The following is a 21,630-nucleotide window of genomic DNA, read 5'->3' as shown; positions in this document are numbered from 1 at the left end:
TCATGTATTAGAAGGCCAGTTGTCAGAGGAAACAAATGGTTTGCATTTTATTGGTTAAAGTGATCACACAACCTTTGATTCGTTGAAAGCCCTTTTGGGGATTGGCACAGTGTATGAGTGGTTCTTTACCCTACTGAAACTGATTCATAGGAAAAATTAGCAAAGTGAATTAAGTTTGTAAGTTAAGACAGACTTTTATCCTCATCCGTGCCTGTTACATTGCCAAGTGTCAGACACCCTCTACTTTAATCTTTAATTTAACTAATCATTCCTTTGATTCCAAATCACTAAGACATTGCTGAGAGTCAAAGCCTAACCTTGAAGAAGCTTTTCTTCCTTAGTCATTAGAAACCCTTGGAATTCCATTAATTAGGTGCGAATTTCCCATCCCCTTCAGTGCAGAAGTTACACATGAGAGTCTCTGGGTGTAAAAATGTGTTCGTTGTTTCGGGGAGGATGTTGAAAGATCTGTCTGTGCACTGTCAGTTGTTTTGCAAAGTTAATTTTAGAGTAAGTGATACAGAGTTCCTCTTTCTCTGTGTAATTCCACAGAAGATCTTCTTGGTTGATTGATCTGTGTCTCCCTCTGCATAACAGGCTGTCAGACATATTTATTAACATTAATTCCCCAAAAATATGAAACCATGAATGTGTAACTCCTTTGGATCCCCTCTGCAAGCACTTCTTTTTCCTTGAGTCTACATTTTTTTTTGAAAAATCTATAAATTATATATTTTACAATTGTACGCTATAAATCGGTTGGGACATCTTGCTTGATTTTCCAGATGCCATTCCACTGAATATTCTCTCTTCCACTGTTTGATTTATAAGCTTCAGAGACAATGCTTACTTTTCACTTCATCATGAAAACACAGTACTGGATCCTGAAATATTAATTTTGGGGGGCTTAACCATAAACATAATTCTCTGTGGATGTATTTCTCTTTCTCTGCTGTATAGTCATAATCACAGTTTGTTAACCTCTAATTCCCAATAAGGGTTAGGCCCAGAGTAGCCAAGAGCAACACAAACAATCTAAGCTTTGTCCTTGTGCTCAGCTGACTTACATTCTGTTTTACTGTTGGTGTCGTTTTTATTCAGTCGTTAGAGTTACGCTCTATGTCAGGTCATGTCTTATCATGTCAAGTTATCCTGGGATTACTTGTACATTAGAATATTGGACACCTAGCAGACCAACCTGAGACATTCAGAGGAGATATTTACATACGTTTTCTTAGAAATGTAATTGTTCCTTTACAATTGAAGAATTCGATATAAAATAGTTACTGTTGGTGCTCATATAATAATCATTATTATAGTAGAATTTTACAGATAGCCCAAATCATATAATCTTATAACAGAATGTTTGAAATCTGGTCTTTAGAAATGATCACTTTCCCTCCATGCTCAATGCACTTCACAGTTTGTTTTCATATCCATCAGGGATATGTGATTTGTCCCACATATTCTTCCTTTCATTTCTCTCTTTTCTCTTCCCTTATGTGAGTTACTTCAGCTTTAGAGGAAGGTGCAAAATCAGTGACTAAGGGGTGTAAATAAAAGGTTGGTGGGGAGGGTACCTAGAGCAGTCAACCCAGGGCTTCTGTAAACTGTTCAGAGTCCATCAAATATCAACTGAGAATGTGTGTGCAAGCACGGAGGAGGGGATTTGACCGACTGGACCACTTTCTACTAATGATGTCTCTGAAAATACCAAGGCAAGTTTATTGCTAGTCTTGCCAGTTTTGCTTTTGGGAACAGTTAGTAGATTAATATGTTTTGATGAGGGAAGGTATTACCATGAATATTATCAGAGTCTTGTTTGTTTTTTACCAATTTTTACTGATCAAATGCTTGTGTTCTACATAATTGGTGGTGTTGTCTCTTCTTTTGTGTTTAATTATTTATCTAATGTGAATTTCTTTACCTTCAGACAGAGAAAGGACTCTCAAAAGTATGGCAAGAAAGTAAGCAGAATGCTGAGGATCGTTGGCAGAAGGCTGTCATCCTGCTAGGAAAGTTAAGGAATTTCGAAGTCATATTTCAAGGTATCAGAACAAGGGACCTGGGAGGAGGAGCTGCAATTGATGACATTGAATTTGAAAACTGCATGACTGGTGAGTATCTGGGAAGCACTTCCATTTGGAAGCACATTTATAATCTAGCCATTTTATCTTTGCTTCACATTTATAAAATGTTCTACTGTTAACGTATTTTGTACATAGACAAAAATCAACTGAAAGAGATAATTTCATGATGTTTGAGCTTACACTTCCATGTTAAGAAATACAGCTTCTTCATCCTTCAATCACACAAGTAATTCCTCTCTTCCTTCCGTATCGTCCCCTTTCTAACATGGAGAGGCGCTGTCCTTTGAATTTACTTTTCAACACCAACTAAAATGTAAGCCTAATCTTTACATATGTTTATCTAATTTAATTAATTTCAAACAAACCAGTGAAAAGGGTTAGAAAGCTGGCAGTTAGTGGATATATAAGAAATACATTCAACCAGAACTTGAATTGAGAGCTATGCTTAAGGGATTTAAAATGATACTCTAGCAAGTGAACAGTAACTTGAAAAAATTTGCTATCATTTATCACGCTTCTAAATGTGAAGTGTAATTACAATTGGATTTTCTTTACAAAACTACCCAGAAAATGTCAAAAATAATTGTAAATACATCTGTGCAATTTCACAGCTGGCAAAATTTCTTTCTGAAGAGTTATTCCATCTGATTTCCAAAATAGCACAGTGTGCTGTATACTGGCCGAAAGACCAGCCTTTCGTGGTTTCCTACACTGATTCACTTGGAGGCAAGCCCCTGGGACTGAAGAACGAAACCTGAATTCTATTTCGTTTTATCGTTGCTCTCATATTAAAATACCGCTTCACCGAAGCAGTTCAAAAATGTGACTTTGGCTTTTGGTGATGTTAGAACATTTGCTCTTTTATGACCAGGGCTGGTTCAGAGGATTCTGCTTAGAAGTCAGTCTTTGAGAGTTTAAGATTGACTCCCACATGTTTCTAGGGAAAGTAACTGATACTCAGCTGTTTCACACACATGCACGTGTGCACACACACACACACACACACACATGTTACATGAAGTCATAATTCATGTACCCCAGATTATCTAGGGAGGACAGAGCCCCAGGTATCTATGTCAAACAAGGGACAGGGTTTGCACTTGGAGATGTTTGGCAGAGGGTTCCTGGACCACAGAAAATGGTTCTGAACATATAATCATAAAAAGGTATCTTAGCAATGAGAATGTGCTTCTTTAGCTCTTTTCTAGTAAGTTTTCTAGTAGTTTCCTAGTTAAATTTCTATTATAGTTCATTACTCAATTTATCAATGATTCTGGCAAGTTGAAAAGAAAAAATTCTTCGAAGCTTTTGCTAGGATTTTAGAAAGAAAGAAGCTTTTATTAAACAGGAGAGATTCCTTTCTTCCCAAGGGAAGGAGAATGACTCCTAGATGGGTTAATTCAGGACAGAAGAAAACTGAGAGTTACTATTCCAGCTTTGCTGATTTTCATGTAGAAGTGTGGACTGTTTCTTTCCCTTCTTCCTTTAAAGTCCTGCCAAAACTTATGTGATTATAATTAATTTTGTTCAAGTCAGTTTTAACATTCAGCTTACTGACTAATACGTTAATATCTTATATTTAGTGATAGAATGCTTTAAGGCTTTCTGTGCCACAAATAAAGAGGTAAATTTTGGTTAATTGTAGTGAATATGGTCAATTTTATGTTGAATATATCCTAGGAAAAAGCAAACCGTTTTTCAAATAACGAGCCTGCTACAAAGAACAAGAATTTCAAATTATGTTTCAGTTAATATAGAAGGAAAAAAAGAAAACATTTTAAGAAATTTTAAAAGACCATGTATGGAACTAAAAACAGTATGTTTCTGTCCCTTTAGTTTTAAATTACATGTCAGTAGTATAGCAGTGCTATGAAAAATGGTAATGAGAATCAAATTAGAGCATAAGTTACTCTAGGTTGTGTTCTACTATCGCCAATTTAGGAGAGAATAGTATTTGACGACATACCTAAAAATCAGAGTCACTGTAGAAAATGGTTAAGAACAAGGAGCAGAGTCAGACTACCTGGGTGTGGAATCGGGCTCTGCCACCAACTGGCTTGGCTGAGTCTATTTCACTGTGCCTCAGTTTCTGCATCAATAAAATGGGGATGATAATAATCATACTTTCATCATAGATTTCTGTGAATATTAAATGTTAATATATGTGAAGTGCTTAGAATAGTCTTAGCACATAGTAAAATTTAGGCATTGCCTTTTATTGTTATAACCATCATTATTATTATTAACAATGTCATAGTTTCAGACAGTGTTTTTATTGCCCCATATTAGGGGACCAGCTTCAGATCATATGCAAATGGGTCACCATAAAATCTATAATGGAATTGTTGCTGTTCCCCACTTGAGATGAATAACTTAAAAAGTGACTCAATGTTCCCTCCTCTGTGACATCCTGCCCATCACAATAGAACACACACTATATGATACTGTTGCCGGCAGATGTAGCCGGTGTCCATGTTCTTGTCCTGTCCCAGAATTCAGAGACAAGATGCTGAGGTTAAGAAAGGAAAGTTTGGGTTTATTAAGGGGTAGATAGTATACTTTCAAGGGGACAGCAGGCAGGCTCACGTGAGCGGCTCTCCTGAGTTTTTTTTGGCAAGTTGGTTATTTACACAGGTTGTAAAAATGAATGGGTGGAATATTCCTTCGGAAGGGAAGGGTTTGGGGTCATATTCCCTGATTTTCATCCCAACTCCACCTTCCTGAGAGGAGGAGGGATTTTTGTCCTTATTTAGTCTGGATGGGAAGTGTCATGGCATCAGTACTTCTCATCTGCAAGGCTAATTTTATTGAAATGAGTGCATTATGAGCAAAAGGTTATATTTGGACACTGAAGAGTCCTGCCCTTTTCCACCTTTCTCTGTTGGCCTGCAGGCTGTTTGACACCCCAAAATGTGTGACCCCACTTATCAGCCCAGAGGTTCCTGCTTTTCTTTCTCTGCCCAGGGACCCCTGGTGTTTACAGGATGTGTGGTTTTCTGTATTTAGCCTGTGCCCCTCCTTTCTGTCCATTCCTGCCATTTGGCCTGCATCCCCTTTCTCTGCTCATATCTAGCTATCTGCCTAGCAATTCCATATATGTGAAATGCCCAGAAGAGCAGATATGTGGAGACAGAAAGTAGATTAGCGGTTACCTAGGGCTAAAGATTAAGGGGTGGGAAGTGACTGCTAATGAATATGGGGTTTCTTTATGGGGTGATGAAAATATTCTGAATTTTATTGTGATTGTTACACAATTTCATAATTATATAGAAACCATTCAGTTGGAAACTTTATATGGGTGAACTTAATGGTATGTAAATTATAAATTATATATCCAAAAAGCTGTTAAAAATAAAAAAGACTTAAGAGAAAATTCTCTAAAGATGATGGTGGTGGGGGTGGCAGAATAGCTTTTGAATTATCCCAAGTCCTCCCATTAAAACCATCAAAACTAGGGAATATAGCCAATATTTTATAAGAACTATAAATGGAGTATAAGCCTCTGAAAATTGTGAATCACTATATTGTACACCTGTAGCTTATGTAATATTATACACCAAATATACTTCAATTTTTTAAAAAATTTAAAAATAGACTTAAAAAAAAAAATCAGAGCGTAATTAGCAAAGTCCATAAGCTGTGGAAAACATGCAACAAAACTAAGTGAAAAAACATCCCTACACAACCCAGTATACAAGCTGCTGGGGAAAAACTGCCAACAGCCACAGATCTGTATGGTCCTTATGTCTGTGAGAGAGAAGCCAGGAGGATCACGAAAGGGTCAGCAGAGATTCACTGGAAAATGCAGTTACGTGGTTTGAGGAGGGCAGCTTAAACCAGAGGGATTTCACCCACTTTGAGAATGATGGGTCCAAGGGGATCTGTGGTTAGATCCAGGGGGGTTGGAGCAGTCTACACTCCATGGACACACAAAATGGATCCACCCGGATTCCTTTCCAAAACAGCAGCCCACATTCAAAAACAAAACAAAACACGAGCAACAAATAAAAACACCACTGGGAGTAGAATCAAAATTGAGTAGATGAGGGAGAGATGGAGGACAGAGAAGATCTGCATTGAAGTGGAGGGAGATAGAGCCAGAAAATTTCAGAAAGCAAGTTATCATATTTTGTATAGATTTACATAGAATCTGTAGACTTATAATCCTTTTTAGGATCATCACGGATTATCTCTTGAGATTTTCCTAGGACTTCCTGACAACTCTGGTGTCTACGCATACTTTTAAAATTTCAAAATAATTGAGAACAAAGCATTAAACTGATTAAGAGTGAAACTGGAGAAGGTAGAGGGTAGATGTAAGATATATTTGGTGGTTATCCATTTACCTGCAAATAAGAAAGCTATCTGAGCTTCATATTTAGTTTTGGCTCTCCATTCAAAAACACATAACTCAGTTTATTAGATCATATTTAGCACACGGCCTACCTAAAGCTAGATATATACTTTTTAAAATTCCTTTGCATTTGAAACACATCGTGGTGCTAGCTCCAATTTACTACCAAATTTCTTGAATTTTTTCTAAAAAGAAAAATTAAAGAATAGGCATGTCTTTGTCCTGTCCAGGGACACATAAAGAAGCATATCTTCTGTTTGGACAAAGTGACATGGAAGCAAGTATCTTATTCATTAAAAAAAGTGGCAGATTATGAATTTTAAAATTAAAATTAAAATTGATCTTAAAATGATTTGTACAAAAATCTTATAAAATGCAACCACCACTCCATAGAACAGAAAATTAGGAAGAGAACTCATAGATAAGGGAAAGGAGTATTCCATCATTGTAATTTATAAAAGTACCAATTCTAAATTTAAATGGTTAGTCAGTTTTCAATTGATGTTACTTATTAAGCACATCCGTTTATTACACACATTCAGCTGATACTTGTTGTGTTTATTCTTAATACTAAGTAGCATTTATGTCAAGTCTTGCAACAAGAGCATTTGGTGCAAATCCTTGCTCTGTGCTCCGAGGTTTTAGGCAAGTCATGTAATCTTCCTTTGTCTTATTTTTCTCAGCCATAAAATGGTTAAGAATCCTATTTCCATCTTAAAGAGCTCTGACAAGGATTCAATCATGTACGTTATAGAAAATGCTCTGAAGAAAACATGGGATGTAGAAAGAACTGAATGTTTCTTGGCTACAAGTATAGATGAACAATAGCAGAAACCTTGACACTGTTCTAGGGGCAGCACTTTTTATATCAGCGTTTAGAAGCTGGTTCTGTTTCTTTAAGCAAATCTTTATCGACTGCCTAGGCTACAGAAAACTCCGCAGTGAATTGTGTGCGTCTCCTTAGAGCAGGGCTGAAACGCCTGCGTCACACAGCATTTGGCTTTCCTGAGTTTCCATGTCCCCTTTCAGTGCCTCTTTCTTGACGCCCGGCATTTCCTCTCCTTCCCCATGTGTCTCCCTAAGTCTTGTGCTGTGAGGACTGCTCTGGAACCATCTCTGAGACACTGTAAACCCAGGACCTCAGGATGGGAGCCAGTAACTGTAAGATGTTGCCTTATCCACTGAAAAATACAATTGAATGATGGCCAGTTTTCCATTGAGGGAAAAGGAAGAAATAACCTAGGGACTAGAAAATGCTTCCAGAAGTCAATAAATTCTTCTAAGTAGACAGTAGCACAGTAACTACTTTGCCTCTCTCTAAATTCATACAGAGCAAAACACATCAGGCTCCCAAAATAACCCTAAATGTGAAAGGAAGGCAGTACCTTTGGGAGAAAGTGAAGAGAAGACAGCATCATTATAATTGTAGTTGTCTAGTACATTGTCTTCACACATAACCTCCAAAGCCTTTCTTTCTTACTACAACCACTCTCACACCTTTCATTTTCCCCCCTTAAAAGCTGTCTGTATGACTCCTAAGTGTCCTTTAAGCAGTAATTGATTTGGAGTGAAAATAGTGTCTTGATGATAATGATTTCAGTGCAGCATCTCTCTGAATTCAAATCGAACTTGAGAGATCACAAAACAGTGATTGCTCTGTATAGAGTTCACAAATACATACATCTATGAACAGAACCCAGTAAAATTTAACTTCAAAACTTACCTTCTTCACTTAACTTAGATGAAAATCTGTATTTCCACTCAACACATGAGTGTTCCAAGTGTGGCATTTAGATCTTCCCCCAATTTTCTTTGGAAGTAAATGTTGCCAGAAAAGAAACAAAAAAAGAGATGGTAGTCAGAAAAAAAATAATTAGCTGGCTCACCCTAATGAAATAATTAAATGTGACTTTTATTTTAATAACTAATGGGTAGATAATATGTAGGGCTGTATAATGTAAGGGTGCATAAGGATGGATGGGTAAATGCATGGATGGATGGCTGGATGGATAAATGGACAGAGGAATGGATTAATAGAAAAGATTTATTCAAATCCTGTTACATGTATGAAAATTCAGAACAGAGTCTTCATTGAGTTGCATTCTGGTGGCAGATGCAGGCAATAAACAAAGTAATATATAATATCTGTGTCTTGTTGGCAGGTGCTATGAATGACAGAGAAGAAGTGATGGAGAATTATTACCCTGATTAGCGTCATCAGGCATAGTCTCTGAAAGTTACAGTTGAGCAAAGCCTTAAATGTACTAAGAGGCAAGCACACAAACATCCTAGGGAAAAGGCCTGGGGACCAATGAGGCAGATTTACTAGGAGGGAGCATATTGCTGGGGCAGAAGGAAGTAAGAGTGGGGCGATGGCCGTGGAACTTTCTCATCAAAGACACCTGCTCTGTGCTAAAGACCATGGCATGGCACAGAGATTAAGGAAGCAGATTCTGGAATCAGCCTTCCTAGGCTTACATCCTGTCCCTGCCACCTAGTTGCTGTGTGACCTTGAATAAGTGCTTATCAACACTTTACCTCAGTTTCTTCATAGCGATAAAAATGGAACCTGCTTCATAGGGTAATTGTGAGGATTTCACAAGCTGATATATGCCAAGAGCCTTGAGCATTAACTCTTCATGGTAACTACTCAGTAAATGTTAGACGTGATTGTCATCGTTATCCTCACCATCATGTTTAAATTAATCTTCATTACAGCTCTGGAAAATCGAGGTATCCAGAGGTCACACTGAATACTACAGCCAAGTTGATTGCTGATGCCAAATGGCACAGAAGCGGCCATGTTTAGCCGTAACAGCATGGAATGCTGTCAGTATCACCATGAGTACCTTGGTGTAAAAGCAGTAGCACAACACCTGCCACATCCAGTTTGTTAATAAATTCAAACACTATTGAAAAAATGACAGGTGATATTAGACATGTCACTAGGACTAACAGTGGAGGGTTTAAGTAACACTAGTTGAAATGTTTTATACATTGTTGTAGGCCCCTGCCTGAAGGCTCTAGAGAATTAGCGATGGGCTGAACTGATAAACAAGCTGTGAGAAAGGTCACCTAGACGGCTGGATAAGTGATGGCCTATTTAATGTATCCAGTATGGACAGCTGGAGAGCCAGCGACGGGTAAGATCCTCAGAGGAGGACTACCTAAGACAGGCACGGCCGGCTGGAGAAGAGATGGCCTACTTAATGAAGTTTCATGACGAACTTTAAAACAATCTCTCCTTGATCATGTAACATCCTGTGCCTACTCCAGGAGCCTGGGAACCTGGAGCCTGGGAACCTAAATAGCTTAAAATTATTATCATTGTTATAACTTAGATGATATGTGAGGCATCATGCATGTTCTATATAAATCCTTTTCTAAGAATCAATAAATAGAGAACTTTTCGCTTCTCTCTGAACAGTTTTCGTGTGTACATGATATTGTGCCACTGACAATTGTAAACCCTGTTTTTAAAAAATTCAATGTTAAACCCATCTTCATTGTTACAGACATTTTATTTTTGATTCAGAAAAATTTTCAGTTTAGGGGAAGAGGGGAAAAGAAAATAGATTTTACGTACATGTGTTATAGGACTTGGTAGGCTCAAATCATCATGGAAAGACTGAAAAAATAGTCTTACTTGAAGCAAGTAGTTTACATTTTTGCAAGTATCTTTTGTTGATTAACAAAAAGTGTCAAATTAAAGAAGACTTTAAAAAATGGAAAGATATCCCATGCTCTTGGATTGGAAGAATCAATGTTGTTAAAATGGTCACACTGCCCAAGGCAATCTACAGATTTAATGCAATCCCTGTCAAATTACCCAGGACATATTTCACAGAACTAGAACAAATCATAATAAAATTTATATGGAACCATCAAAGACCTAGAATTGCCAAAGCACTACTGAAGAGAAGAAGAGGCTGGAGGAATAACTCTCCCAGACATCAGGCAATACTATAGAGCTACAGTCATCAAGACAGCGTGGTATTGGTACAAAAACAGACATATGGACCAATGGAACAGAATAGAGAGCCCAGAAATGAACCCACAAACTTTTGGTCAACTCATCTTCGACAAAGGAGGCAAGAATATATAATGTAATAAAGACAGTCTCTTTAGCAAATGGTGTTGTTAAAACTGGACAGCAGCATGTAAATCAATGAAGCTAGGACACTCCCTTACACCATACACAAAAATCAACTCAAGATGGATCAAAGACTTAAACATAAGACAAGATACAATAAACCTCCTAGAGGAAAATATAGGCAAAACATTATCTGACATACATCTCAAAAATTTTCTCCTAGAAGAAATAAAAGTAAGAATAAAAAAATGGGACCTAATGAAACTTACAAGTTTCTGCACAGCAAAGGAAACCATAAGCAAAACAAAAAGACAACCTACGGAATGGGAGAAAATTTTTGCAATTGAAACCAACAAAGGCTTGATCTTCAGAATATATAAGCAGCTCTTATGACGCAATAAGAAAAAAATAAACAACCCAATCCAACAATGGGCAGAAGACCTAAACAAGCAATTCTCCAAGGAAGACATACAAATGATCAATAGGTACATGAAAAAATTCTCAATATCACTAACTATCAGAGAAATGCAGATCAAAACTACAGTGAGTTATCACTTCACACCAGTCAGAATGGACATCATTCAAAAAGCCACAAATGACAAATGCTGGAGAGGCTGTGGAGAAAAGGGAACCCTCCTTCACTGCTGGTGGGAATGCAGTTTGGTGCAGCCACTGCGCAAAACAGTATGGAGATTCCTCAAAAGACTAGGAATAGACTCACCATATGACCCAGGAATCCCACTCCTGGGCATATATCCAGAAGGAACCCTACTTCAAAATGACACCTGCACCCCAATGTTCATAGCAGCACTATTTACAATAGCCAAGACATGGAAACAGCCTAAATGTCCATCAACAGATGACTGGATAAAGAAGTGGTGGTATATGTATACAATGGAATACTACTCAGCCATAAAAACCGACAACATAACGCCATTTGCAGCAACATGGATGCTCCTGGAGAATGTCATTCTAAGTGAAGTAAGCCAGAAAGAGAAAGAAAAATACCATGTGAGATCGCTCATATGTGGAATCTAAAAAAAAAAACACAAAATATAAATGCAAAACAGAAAGAGACTCATAGACAGAATACAAACTTGTGGTTGCCAAGGGGGTGGGGGGTGGGAAGGGACAGACTGGGATTTCAAAATGTAGAATAGATAAACAAGATGATACTGTATAGCACAGGGAAATATATACAAGATCTTACGGTAGCTCACAGAGAAAAAAATGTGTACAGGAAAGTCCCTCTGCCAACTTGTTCTAGATATATAGCGAGTGACCCCCCCTCAATGGTGTTTTTGAGATTTGGAGGTTTTTTTAAGTGTCATATAATCTAGTTAGTCCTGATTAACTAACACACCATGCAATTTCCTACATTAAATAGTGGAGTGTTACTTACAGTTAGGACTGTAAATATCTATTTACCTTTCAGATTCTGATACTTAAATATGTTAAGAAAGGCCGTCCAGCAGCATCTCTGTCTCCAACCCTATGGGGAAAGTTGTCAGACAAATAAAGTTGACAGTAGACAAAATGTAGAAGCAGGAAGTGGAGGAGCTCTTCTGACATCAGCTCTCTGCCTCCAGCACTGACAGCTGAAGCCCTCACTGTGCCTTCCTGCTTGAGCTGATTTGAGACGGGCCTCAGGGGAGGGGCCTCCTTGTCATGGTCACCCAGCAACGTTGCTCTTCATTAAGCCTGAGAGCCAGGTTATTTACTTCTTGTAAAATCGGAGAATAGATTCTTCTTCCTGGTTCCAGGCCCACATTGTAGACAACAGGACTAAGTAACTGAGTTTATTCTATCATTAATCAGCTATTTTAAATTTAAAAATCAAAGCCATGAATGGGTGTAATTACTTTAACATTGCATTCCAGTCAACCTTTCATTACATACCTAGAAAATACAGGATATTACTTTATCTTTCAATAAACTTGATAAAATTAGCATTTTAATGTCAATAAGGTCTACACTGAAAGATGCAATTGTAATTATATCATATTGATAAACTGAATATCATAATTAATGTGATTATAATCAAGCACAATTATATAACTTGGCTCATTCATAATATTAAGAAAATATAATTACTGGAGCATACATCTTAGTAAGCCTTAAATAGCCCTTGAAAGATCTCTAAGTTCAAATGAAGTCTCCTGTAAATTTGAATACTAACATTATCCTCTATTCATGCAGTTTCTAATTAGAACTTGTCTCAATTACAATGAACATTTCCCCCACCTAATTTGGTTAGACTACTGCATGGAGAATTTGTGACAATATGGCATTTCAGTTTTTACTGAATTGTAGTTTACTAATTATTTTTTAATCAAAATAAATATTAATCTTTATCAATAAGACTTCTACTTTACACCAATGTATTTATTTATTTTTTATTTATTTATTTTCCATTACAAAATTGAAAGATAAGCTCTTCAGTTCTGATATCTATATATCTATATATCTATATATCTATATATCTATATAGATACATGATATATGATATACAAACTACAGGTGTACTCAAAATAAATAGATGTGGAACTCAGTAAATTTATATCCAGTTCGTTCAAATATAAACAAGTTTCAGTAAAATCCAAAGGTATTTATACATGCACAGATAATTCAGCCAGGGCCAGAAACCATTTTTTCCCCTATATATTTGATGAAACACACATACACACATACATATACACAGAGGTATAGATGAGTTTCCTAAAAGCCTCCCATTTTGAATAATCACACAAAAGGAAAACTGGGTTGAGGCAAGCCACTATAAACATTGATGACTAAGTTGTACAGAATTAATATAAACAATAGCAACCATAATAAAAATGCGGGCACAGTTTAAAGCATTTAAAAATTCTAATAAATAGAGGGACTTTTCAGCAAATGCGTTACTTTACCTAAAAAGGAGGGTAAGGTAGGAGGCAAGAAATCTTGATGAAAGGGTGGTGTAAAAAAAAGTTTTAAGGCTGTTGAATTATGGAGACTTGGGAAAAGTAACCAAAGACTAGAAAAAAAAGTAACAAGAACCTGGAGAAACAGGGCGAAGCAGCCCAGGGTGAAGTGCGTGCTCGGCAGCCCTCATTCTTCCGTGGCTCTCCGGCTCAGCTGTGTTAGCGTGCTTCCTGTTCATCTGCTCTGCCTTGGTGGCACAGGACATTATTGTAGAAGGAGAAATCATGTAGGGATCCACACAAGTTCTGTGTTGTATTGAGCTAATTTCCTCATTGATTAGATGCACGCAAACTCATTGGTTTACAGGAACCTGCGTTGCACATGTGATCATCAAGACCACAGAAAGAAACTAATATATACTGAACACCTACCATAGTGGGTGGTATCATGAAACTAGACTCAGCATGTACATGATCTCTTTTAAGGAGGGGATAAGGATGCTTCATACTGAAGGGATTCTTGAGGAAATTGAGCAAAATGAGTCACACAAATTATTTGGAAAGTTGCCTCGGAGGAGTTGGGAAATACAGTTTTTAATTATTGATTCAGAGGTCAGGAAAGAGCTCAGCAAAAAACCAAGTGTGGTTTGGATTTCTTCCCATTCATTTATTTTTTGGCCTTTTCAGCCTTTAGACATCCTCGTGATCATTTCTGGGAGGTCTCTGGGTTAATTAAGTCTAGTTTAATTACCAGTAGAATCGAGCAGAAGGAGAGTTTACTTAAGGATATGGGGAATCTCAGGAAACTCAAGCCCAGGAGTGCGGTCCAACTTCAGGAAGGACTTGAGAGAGATCTGGAGCTCTGATCTTTCTGTACCTCTTGTCTCTTTTAACTGCTTCCCTCTGCACATCTGTTTCAGTCCCCTCTCTCTGTGGAACCATCTTTCTCTCTGCTTCATCATACACAGGGAGAAAGTATGACTTCACCACAGGATTCAAGGACCTCAACACACTGTTGCAGAAACCCGTTAGTTACATTTCTAAACTCTCTGGTAGGTGACTCTGACTGACTGATCTTGGGTCGAATGGCCATCTTCAGATCAGTTAACTAGTCCAGTGGTGGAGACATGTTGTACAAACATGTCTACTGAGCCACCACCTTGGTGACCATGTGGATGAGGGGGAGTTGTCAGATGAAGGAAGTAGGGTAGACAAGTCCACTCTTGGCTCATTGAACATGTATTCTTAGAGCAGTATTCCTGCAACAAGCACTAACACAGTACCTCCACAGATGAGTGGGTTAATCCAGTAGGTGGCTAGTCCAATGGTGTAGGTAAGAAGTAACAAACTGAGCTAGAGTACTGCAGTAGGAATAGAGAGGGAGAGATAGCTGTATGAAATATTGTGAGGGAGACAGTAGATCAGGATGGATGCTTTAGCTCCAGTCATTAAGGCTACCTTCCAGCTGGTGGGAAAAAAATTAGGTGAAGGGAAAAAGCAAAAAGCACATACCAACTGTCCTTTAAAATGTTTCATTGGAACTGTTGCACATCTGTTCCACTTGCAACTAATTAGCCAACATTTTGTTGCATTGTCAATCCGTAAAGAAATGTAGGAAATATGTTATTACTCAAAACTAAGGAAGAGGAAGGGAATGGATGTTTGTGTAGAGAATCACTAGCCTACCACAAGTTCCTACTAGGTAATATTCCAGCCTAAGGGTATACAAAATTATGACTTTAATACATATTGCTTATAATGATTATTAAAATGTAAATTGCCACTGGCATCCCTTTGTCCAGTGCTGTTTACTCTGCTTCTTAATGTGCCATCTGTTAATATTGCTTATTACTTAGTTCTCAATATTTCTCTATCTTCCCCTGTCTCCATAATTCAGCATCTTAAACCTTTCTTAGATGCCTCCCTTTTCCATCAAGATTGCTTTGCCTTTTTAGTTTCAGTCAACTATTTTATCTGTTTCTTTAAATTCTCATCAACATTGGCTTTCATTAAATTTTTATCAGGAATTCTCCCTAATTTAGTAGGTGAAAATAGTGTTTTAATTTACATCTGTGGTGAATAATTCGGTTAAACCTATTTTTCTAAAATCAACATGCACGTTTCTCCATCTGAGAATTGCCCATTTATTTCCTTGTGAAAAATTTCTCTTGAGCTGTTTGCTTCCTTGTATTGATTTGGACATGCTCTTTCTTCACTGATTTATATAAACATTATTTTATAAGATATATTTTAAACATGTTTCTGTTACTTTTAAGTTTTCTTTTCATATTATTTGTGGTACTTTTGATGAAAAACATTCCCATTCAATTTATGTAACTTAATTTAATCAGGGTTTTGCTTTATAAATTTGCTTTTGTCATTTAGCTTAAGAAGCACCTTGAGACTAAGTAAGTATTCTTCATGGTGTTTTGTTTTCTGTTTTACATCTTTATGTTTTAGTGCTTATATTTAAATGTCCTTGAACCACACTTCATCACCATACAGATTATGTTTAACTTTCTTTATGCTTTATATTTTTGGTTGATCCTTCTTCCCAAGTCCACTACTAAAAAAAAAAAAAATAACTGTAAGATTAATTGTTTCCTTTACAACATGCTGGTACCTTGTTCTTTCCTAGTATTGTAATCTGCTCTTTTCTTTTTTAATCTGTTGTGTTTTGCACTGAGAGAACACCCTGCATTCATTTTAGTTGTTTATTACTTAATGGCTAATTAGAATTCTCTTAACTGTCCCACTTTGGTGGAAACTAAAATGTGGAATTAGGTGATTATCCTGATTATCAAGGACTCGTAGGAATTCATTTGGCAGGGTGATGCTCTCATTTTCTTAATTGCTTTAAACATAAGCATAGTCCAAAATATTAAAAGGTTCTTTTAATCTGTAATAAGCTAAATATGTTGGCTGAATTAATTTTTAAAAGAAGACAAAAATATGAAAATATTAAGAAATTAATCACCTTATTATTCATTAATTGATTTTTTTTACTCTTGTTAGTGTATTTCTTGATCATGTTTATTAGTATGACTGATTTTATGCCTAAGTATATTTTTATGGGTTGAGTCACTGATAGAACGTTATCTCTGACATATTAAGTATAAACTCATTGAAATGAAGTTCAGTGGAATACTGCTTTCTTTGGGCATCAGATACAATTGCCTAATAAGCCATGGACTGTCTGAGAGAGACCATGAGAACATAAGGTCAGTAAAGCATAGGGCAGCCTTCAACAAGGGGTAAACCACAAACCCAGTGTCAGAAGATCTGAAAAATTTGAAATCTCTTAACTTTCCAGGACTCCCCTCTTTCTCTCTCTCTCTCAATGCCTCTTCCTCTCTTTCTTTACTCTTTCTTCCTTTTTTTTTTTAAATCAATTTTTACTTCCTATTGTGAGATGCATCAGTGACAGTGCCCCTAAGCTCCAGCCTCATGCTAAAATTTGTTGGAGAGCTTAATATAATATCTCTTCACAGACCTCACTGCCTCACTCCAGACCAGTTACATTTTTATCTCTAAATATGGATTCCAGGCATCCATAATTTTTAAAGCTTCGGATAATTCTACTGTGCAGTCAGATACGTGATCCTTCATTATACGTATAAAAGTATATTTTCAGTGTATATTTTTGGCTTAATATTAAAATAGAATGACCCCTCAAGTTACTTTGTACAAGTTAAATGTATCACCTGTACTGTACCTGGAAATCCCTTCCGTGCACTTCTCTAGTCATGTACTTCTCATGCAGAAATCATCACCCTGCTTCTATGAGAACCATCTTCTTGAACTGATTTTTAGTTTTGGCTAAACTGTATTCCAAAATTATATTACTTAATTTTTTTCAGGTTTTGTACTTTATATAAATAGTCATACTGTAAAATTATATGTACTTTTGGTGACTTGCTTCTTGTTTAGCTAAAATTTTTGGAGCTTCTTCACTGTGTATGAAACTGTGATTCATTAATGTCATCAATTATGTATTCATAAATGAATATTCCTAGAAAAAGAGTTTAATTCTCTTTCTAAATGTTTGTTTTTATTGAAGTTATTGCTAAGAAACCTTGTTCACATAAGGCTGTGATGTTTGTTAAGATTTAATTTTGTTATAGCATTGTCCTTTAAGTGCTTGAACTGGCTTACGTGCCAAAAATATAAGTCAAAAACCACAGTATTTTATAATCAAAAAAGATTTTCTTCTAATCTGGAAACTAAGTCACTTTAAATTTTTGGAAGCAACAAGTTAGAAACCACCTGATTTACAAAAGCATTTATTACATGATAGTAGAATCATTTATTCTCTGATTTTCTGGGAATAATTCCCAAGAAAGACTTATCTACCAAGACTTACAAAGACAGTATTAATAATTTTTTCTACTTTTCCATTTTATGACTCCTTTTTTAGAGCAATATACTCATAAAAATATGGGAAATTTGAAACAAATAATTTTAATATATAAAAATTTATTTATATTTAATGTTATTAAAGTATTTTAAAATAATTAAGAGTTTCTTTGTTGTCGCTAAACTCTTTGTAAACAAAGTACATGAAAATATTTACCTTTGGTCCATAGAAAACTTATTAAATTCTGAAGATTTGAATGAAGTATTATATCAAAAATACAGTACAAATTAAATTTTTAGACATCACCCATATAAGAGAGGGTTCAATGGAAAGGGTCAAAGATAATACAGTACAGTGATTAGGTTTATTTGTATTCATTTTATGCAGAAAAAAACATAACTTGATCATTCATTGTTTGACCCTGAAATTTGCACATAAATTGAAAATTATGTAACAGTGTCCTTCAGTGACCTTACTACATAAATAACAGACAAGACAAACTAATTAAAAAGCCTGAATCGTTTTGTTCAGCATTTCAAAATCTCTTGTTCTTCACTAAAACCCAGTAATAATGTCAACATCAGAGAAGTTCTAAAATCTTACATTTTTCTTAAATTGTTAAATATCCTTAAGTCCACACTGATATAAAATATTGCTAAATAAATACATAAATGGGAGAGAAAAGACAGATCTTCTATAGGTAAAAACACCAAATAATTTATGGAGATGCTCTGCCCCCAAGGTGGGAAACCTAGGTCTCTGTTCCACAGGTGTGGTCTGCACATAGTGACTTCCTTCCAAAGAACATAGTGTGGAAAAGGATAGGGAAAAAAAAGTAACTTTAAAATGGAGAAACAAGACAAAAGTGACATTGGCTGGGTGAACAAGGTCAGCGTGACCAGTGACAAGTCATGTCATAGTATGTGCCCTGGTCGTGATGTGATGAAAGTTAACACTTTACTTCTTCCCCTGCACTCATAATCCTAGCTAACCGTAAGGGTGGAAAATCAAATTCCAATAGAAATCCTGCAAAACACTTGACCAGTGCTGTCCAAATTACAAAAGTTGTCAAAAACAAGGAAAATTTGAGGAACTGTCACCGGCAAGAGAGGTCTAAGGAGCGATGACAACAAGACCAACCGAATACCGTGGTCTTCAACGGCGGGAAGGACGGCGTCTTCGTCTTTTCTATCCTTCCTGTGGTCATGTTCTGCGAGAAAAGTACAAGAACTTAAAAACGTGTGCTCCTGTGAAATCCATTGTCTGAAATCTCAATGCATACTGAATACCATCACCTGAAGGAGATGATAAAACAAGTGTGTGCCCACAAATACGGTCCATGGAATGAGTGCATGGAGCTCTGTGGAGTGAATCCTGTGTTACAGAAGTATTTTAATCCAAATACAAATTGATAATAGTCAAAGATTTTGTTACTATAAATTCTGTCTCAAAGAAGGATCTTGCCAGTTTTCAGCTGGTGTCACTTTAAGCTTGGTGATGGTTTGTTCAGATTCATAGTGGATCAGATCTGTATATTTCTCGAGCTTTTATTTACACACTCGTTTCTTATGGGTCCATTCTTTTGCAGGCCTTTTCTGTTTTCTGGGACTTTTCAGTTTATCCTGTTTCAGTTTAGGTCTTTAGGTCTGTGTCAGCCTTTATTTTTAAAACTGAAAACAGCTCCAGGTGGGACTGAGACGGGGATTCGTCCAGAAGCCTACCTTGGGCTACTATTAAAATCGCCAATTCATCTCATAGTGTGGGATCTCTAAAACAACTGAAAACGTATTCAAATTTAACGAAAGTGACAAAATAACACTTTTGCTTGTTGTTTTGGTTTTTTCCCCCACAGTGGGTGAGACTTCTGAAATTTGCCCGGAAGCCACTGATTTTTTGTGCCATGACAAGAAGTGTATTGCATCCCACCTGGTCTGCGACTATAAACCCGACTGTTCTGATAGATCCGATGAAGCTCACTGTAGTAAGTTTGTCTCTCTGTTCTCCTGCTCTCTGTTCAGCACAGAATTTTACTTAATTAGTAGAGTAACCTGTTGGCACCGATGACTAAGAGGAAATGATTCTTTTCATGCACTACCGTAGATTTGAAATAGCCAGAATATTTTTTCATCTTCTCTATTCAGATATTTAAATGGCAGCCCTTTCAGCCCCCGTGCTAAGAACTGTAACTAATCTATAGCAAATCATGTTCCAGAAATCTCCCATAGTGTCATTGTGTAGAACTGTAGGCAGAGTCAGGATTAAAATTGTTGGAAACTGAACTAGCAGTCTACATATTTCTTTGTTGGTTTCATTACTGTTTCCAGTCCCTTTTCCAAAAAAAAAAAAAGACTGATTTCATAGATGAGGCCAAAAAATGAGCGCTTTGAATAAATATTAAATGAATACTAGTTTAATGATTAATTTTATCAATCACATTGCAGGACTAGATGAGCCATGTTGTTTTTTTTTTAATTCAAACTTAATTCAAACTTTAATTCGAATGATATTTGAAGTCATGTACAAAACCAGGTATGTAATTTTAAAATATGAGCACTTATTTAAATTCAAAGAATGACTTTTTCATGTATCTTGTTGATGAGGATTCACGTGGAATCTTGTTATGATATGAGCTACCTGTTGCAGTTGGCGTTTGCTGCATAATTAACTACCCTAAAAGTTAGTGGCCTAAGCAAGTTTCATTTTGGTTGCAATTTTGTGGGTCAGTAACTCAGGAGGGAGTCAGCGAGACTCTTTATCTCTGATCCACATGGCTCTCACTGGTACAGCTGGAACTGGAGGATCACTTCCAAGATGGCTTCATCCCCTCCATGTTTGGCAGACGTGTCCTGTTTGGTTTCTCTGGCTCAACACGGAGTCAACCTCCAGGGCAGTCCATGGGGCTTTAGGTACCATGGCTGTCACAGGTTAATCAGCGTCTTCCATGGGATTGACTTTTACCCTGTGAATGCTCCGAGGGCAAGCATTCCAAGAGCCTCAGGAAAAAAATAGCAAAAGTAGTTATGACTTAGCCTCAGAAGTTCCAGAACGTCACTCCTGGCTCTTCCTAATGGTCTTGCAAATAACAAAGCCTAGCCTAGATTCAGAGACAGAAAGGGAATGGTCTCAACCTCTCGGTGGCAAAATATCACACAGGCAAAGTACCACACACGTCATGTTTAAATGTTCATTTTTAGCTCAAGATTATTTTTATTCCTGCAGATGTTATGGTGACAGTTTCTTTTTTGAATTCACTATTTTTTAATTGTGGTAAAAATATAGAGAACATGAAATTTATCCTTTGAACGTTTTTAACTGACCAGTTCAGTGGCATTAAGTACATTCGCATTGTTGTGCTGACAGCGTCACCACCCATCTCCAGGACTTCTTCCATCTTGAAAAATTGAAACTTTGTACTGATTAAACACTAACCCTCCATTCTCCCCACTCCCAGCCATGACAGCCACATTCTACTTTCTGTTTCCATGCGTTTGACGACTCTAGGTCCGTCATACAAGTGGAATCACAGTGTATTTGTCTTTTTGTGACTGACTTGTTTTGCTTAGCATATTATCCTCAACATTCATCTCATATTTTAATTTTAAATCAAGCATCAAAGAAAGTGAAAATGATTGGCACTTTTAAAACTGTACTACAAATACAACAGTATTGTAATCTTAATTTGATCAAATATTATTTATTTCCTTTGTAATATATATATTCTCAACTGAAATTTATCAAACCTTGAATAATTCTTCCTAGTGTTCCTAGCATCTTTTAAGTGCATCAAAAATAAATATTTTTTGATATTAACTGTAAGGAATTTATTTCAAAGG

General features: G+C 36.6%; 1 protein-coding gene across 4 annotated transcripts in view; it reads left to right on the top strand.

The window, feature by feature from the left end:
- The window catches only part of MALRD1 (MAM and LDL receptor class A domain containing 1), a 438,921-nt gene that overhangs the window by 254,062 nt on the left and 163,229 nt on the right, over nucleotides 1-21,630 (top strand). For all 4 annotated transcript variants that reach the window (XR_012504288.1, XM_074358489.1, XM_045511295.2 and 1 more), the window contains exons 30-31: nucleotides 1,934-2,117; nucleotides 19,650-19,778. Coding sequence is in view for 3 of the 4 variants with exons in the window: in XM_074358489.1 (XP_074214590.1) it covers nucleotides 1,934-2,117; nucleotides 19,650-19,778 (313 nt within the window). In the remaining variant the exon portion in view is untranslated. The remainder of the gene's footprint in view (nucleotides 1-1,933; nucleotides 2,118-19,649; nucleotides 19,779-21,630) is intronic.

This window comes from Camelus bactrianus, chromosome 35 (genome assembly GCF_048773025.1).
Source record: "Camelus bactrianus isolate YW-2024 breed Bactrian camel chromosome 35, ASM4877302v1, whole genome shotgun sequence".
In the NCBI taxonomy this organism is placed as follows: Eukaryota; Metazoa; Chordata; class Mammalia; order Artiodactyla; family Camelidae; genus Camelus; species Camelus bactrianus.
Note: the sequence above shows the minus strand (reverse complement) of the source record. Positions and strands in the feature narration are given on the sequence as shown.